General features: G+C 53.4%; 1 protein-coding gene across 1 annotated transcript in view; it reads right to left on the bottom strand.

The window, feature by feature from the left end:
* Positions 1-616, bottom strand: part of misp (mitotic spindle positioning) — a gene marked incomplete at its 5' end in the record, with an annotated part of 6,248 nt that extends 5,632 nt beyond the window's left edge. Inside the window, one exon of the mRNA XM_080494057.1 lies at positions 1-616. This exon is cut by the window's left edge and continues 651 nt beyond it. Within this exon, the coding sequence (XP_080350183.1) occupies positions 1-616 (616 nt within the window).
* Positions 617-4,538: the final 3,922 nt, after the last annotated feature.

Genomic DNA, 4,538 nt, shown 5'->3' with positions numbered 1-4,538 from the left:
CGGCACCGAAGTCGATCTGGTCCTCGTTGACGGCAGCGGCTGGCAGTCCTAAACTGGCCCTGACCGGACTGTAGCTCATGGACCGGCTCAGATCCAGATCCAGCAGAAGATTCGTGGTGGTTTTCTTCGGCGCCTGGTTCCGGATGATCTCTTCGCGGAGTTGCTTCTCTTCATCCTCGCCGACGGGGCGGAGGTCCGAGTCCGCCCGGTACCGCGAGTCGTGGTCGGTGAGGAACAGGCTCCCGGGCATCTGGCCGCCGCCGTAGCTCTGGAGTCTGAACCCGTCCTCCTGCCGCAGGGTGGACAGCTGCACCCGTCGCCGCGGCGACGCCATCCACGCCTGGTTGAGCTCAGCTTGAGGACTCTCCGGGTCGTCTACGAAGGAGTAGAACCCAGAGTGCGACCCGGCGCTGCTAGCGGGGCTGCTAGCGGGGCTGCTAACAGGACTCCACTCGTCATCCAACGACACGGTGACCTGCCGCACGACCACCGCCGCGGCATCGCAGAATCCGTCACCAGCGGGGGCGGGGGTTGGACCGGCGATGGTGCGCAGGTCAGAGGGTTGCAGCAGCGGCGAGAGTGGCTTTAGAACCCACCGCCGGGGGGCGCTGTCCATGTCTGCAGGGGAGGGGGCAGAGCTTCTGATAGCAGTTTAGCTAACGCCAAAGAGTTGCAAGATCCCGACCGTCGACTGAAAGGAGTCTCTGAAAGCACAGGAGACAGAGTTGCCATGGAAACCATAGGAGAGGACCATCACCGAGTCACGTAAGTAGTCACGTAAGTAGTAACAATTAATGTAACAATTAATGCATAAAATAGTAATGTTACGTTACTAGTTACGTGACTATTTTCCGTATTATTGTTAGCATTGTAACGTGTCCATTTTAAGTATCATTACTAGCAACATAACTACTTACGTGACTAGCTATATAAGCAGCAACATAACTAGTCACGTAACATGGATATTTCATGTAACTTTACTAGTAACTCAACTTGTATGAAACTATTTCATGTAACTTTACAAGTAACATTACATGAAAGTTACATTGCGTTATTAGTAACATAACTACTGATGTAACTAGTAACGTAATATAACTATTTCATGTACCTTTACTAGAATCATTACTAGCAACATAACTGGTGACATAACAACAAACTTGGACAATCAATATGAAAACAACTAGAGAACCATCGCCATGGAAACAACAAACTAGGACAATCAAAAGTGGCAGATACCACGGTAGCCAGAGAGTTGGTTACCATAGTGACAGCAGGTAAACATGGACTCAGTGAATCAGGGTGTGTCCGCAATGCATTGCGGGAGAAAGGTCTAAGACCGTGGGGTAGCCATGGTTATGGCCGCTCAGCTGTTTTATTTGAATCAATGAATGATGTGCTGAGTCAGCTTTTATGAAACAATGAAGGTCCAAGGTTCAAATCCCGGAGACAGACAAACACACTAAATTTAATCTGGATTTCATCATGTTTACATACGTACGTTTTAATCCAGTTTAAACTAAATTAATCTGGATTTCATCATGTTTACACACGTATGTTTTAATCCAGTGTAAACTAAATTAATCTGGATTTAATCATGTTGACATACGTAGGTTTTAAACCAGTTTGAACTACATTTATCTGGATTTAATCATGTTCACATACATACGTTTTAGTCCAATTTGAACTACATTAATCTGAATTATAACTGTTTTATATAGAGTAACCTGGATTTAATCAGGATTATAGTGGATTAACATACATTAACCTCCACATTAATCTAGATTTATTCTGTAATATATTGGTTTAATCTGGATTCAATCTGGATGATTTTGGTTTATTTGGGGTTTAAACTGGATTATAATGGTTTAATATACATTAATAAAGACAATCTGTATTATATTGGTTTAATCTGGATTGTTGACAGTTTTCACGAGGAAAGTCCGAACCAAGAGACATACAGAAGGTGTGTGTGTGTGTGTGTGTGTGTGTGTGTGTGTGTGTGTGTGTGTGTGTGTGTGTGTGTGTGTGTGTGTGTGTGTGTGTGTGTGTGTGTGTGTGTGTGTGTGTTTGTGTGTGTGTGTGTGTTTGTGTGTGTGTGTGTGTGAGAGAGAGATTATCAGCAGTGACCAGCAGTGTACACACCTCTTATCACACACACACACACACACACACACACACACACACACACACACACACACACACACACACACACACACACACACACACACACACACACACACACACACACACACACACACACACACACACACACACACACACACAGCCTGTTAGCATGTTAGTTTCTATCGCCATGACGTGAACCAATGACACCTACAAGTTAATCATCAAACTTGTCCATGACGAGGTAGCTAACTACTAACTACTAACTAGTAGCTGCTAACCGCCAGCTCTTTGGACAGTTGTGAGTAAATGAGGTTTGTTGTGGTTCTTACCTCTCGTCGACCGTCAGTGAGAAGTGAACTCAGGGGCAAAGGTCATCACTGCCAGCCCCACCACAGGCCCCACCCACTGGAATGACAAGCTCCACCCCTAACCGCCCAGGTCCCGCCACTTTATATGGAAATAAATTCTTTCATTTACTTTTTAAATACAAAATAGTTTTTAAAAGTCTAAAACATCTTCAACTACAAAAAAATTATTTTCTTAAAACAATGTTAAATAATAATAAATCAATCACATAATATAACAGCTACACCAGCAGCCCCCAACAAGGAGTCCCCAACCAGCAGCCCCCAACCAGCAGCCCCCAACCAGCAGTCCCCAACCAGCAGCCCCCAACCAGCAGAGCCGAACCAGCAGCCCCCAACCAGGACTCCCCAACCAGCAGCCCCCAACCAGCAGTCCCCGACCAGCATCCCCTGACCAGGAGTCCCCAACCAGCAGTCCCCAACCAGGAGTCCCCAACCAGGAGTCCCCAACCAGCAGCCCCCAACCAGGAGTCCCCAACCAGGAGTCCCCAACCAGGAGTCCCCAACCAGGAGTCCCCAACCAGCAGAGCCCAACCAGGAGTCCCCAACCAGCAGCCCCCAACCAGCAGAGCCCAACCAGGAGTCCCCAACCAGGAGTCCCCAACCAGCAGCCCCCAACCAGCAGCCCCCAACCAGGAGTCCCCAACCAGGAGTCCCCAACCAGCAGCCCCCAACCAGGAGTCCCCAACCAGGAGTCCCCAACCAGCAGCCCCCAACCAGGAGTCCCCAACCAGGAGTCCCCAACCAGGAGTCCCCAACCAGCAGCCCCCAACCAGGAGTCCCAAACCAGCAGCCCCCAACCAGGAGTCCCCAACCAGCAGAGCCCAACCAGGAGTCCCCAACCAGCAGCCCCCAACCAGCAGAGCCCAACCAGGAGTCCCCAACCAGGAGTCCCCAACCAGCAGCCCCCAACCAGGAGTCCCCAACCAGGAGTCCCCAACCAGCAGCCCCCAACCAGGAGTCCCCAACCAGCAGCCCCCAACAAGGAGTCCCCAACCAGCAGCCCCCAACCAGGAGTCCCCAACCAGCAGCCCCCAACCAGCAGCCCCCAACCAGGAGTCCCCAACCAGGAGTCCCCAACCAGGAGTCCCCAACCAGCAGCCCCCAACCAGGAGTCCCCAACCAGGAGTCCCCAACCAGGAGTCCCCAACCAGCAGCCCCCAACCAGGAGTCCCCAACCAGGAGTCCCCAACCAGCAGCCCCCAACCAGCAGAGCCCAACCAGGAGTCCCCAACCAGGAGTCCCAAACCAGCAGCCCCCAACCAGCAGAGCCCAACCAGGAGTCCCCAACCAGCAGAGCCCAACCAGGAGTCCCCAACCAGGAGTCCCCAACCAGCAGCCCCCAACCAGGAGTCCCCAACCAGCAGCCCCCAACCAGCAGCCCCCAACCAGCAGCCCACAACCAGGAGTCCCCAACCAGCAGCCCCCAACCAGCAGCCCCCAACCAGGAGTCCCCAACCAGGAGTCCCCAACCAGCAGCCCCCAACCAGGAGTCCCCAACCAGCAGTCCCCGACCAGCATCCCCTGACCAGGAGTCCCCAACCAGCAGTCCCCAACCAGGAGTCCCCAACCAGGAGTCCCCAACCAGCAGCCCCCAACCAGGAGTCCCCAACCAGGAGTCCCCAACCAGCAGCCCCCAACCAGGAGTCCCCAACCAGGAGTCCCCAACCAGCAGCCCCCAACCAGGAGTCCCAAACCAGCAGCCCCAAACCAGCAGCCCCCAACCAGCAGCCCCCAACCAGCAGCCCCCAACCAGGAGTCCCCAACCAGCAGCCCCAAACCAGCAGCCCCCAACCAGCAGCCCCAAACCAGCAGCCCCCAACCAGGAGTCCCCAACCAGCAGCCCCCAACAAGGAGTCCCCAACCAGCAGCCCCCAACCAGCAGCCCCCAACCAGCAGCCCCCAACAAGGAGTCCCCAACCAGCAGCCCCCAACCAGCAGTCCCCAACCAGCAGCCCCCAACCAGCAGAGCCGAACCAGCAGCCCCCAACCAGGACTCCCCAACCAGCAGCCCCCAACCAGCAGTCCCCGACCAGCATCCCCTGACCA

This window comes from Lipophrys pholis (assembly GCF_963383615.2).
Source record: "Lipophrys pholis genome assembly, contig: SCAFFOLD_57, whole genome shotgun sequence".
In the NCBI taxonomy this organism is placed as follows: domain Eukaryota; kingdom Metazoa; phylum Chordata; class Actinopteri; order Blenniiformes; family Blenniidae; genus Lipophrys; species Lipophrys pholis.
The sequence above is the reverse complement of the archived record's forward strand: the minus strand, read 5'-3'. Positions and strand labels throughout refer to the sequence as shown.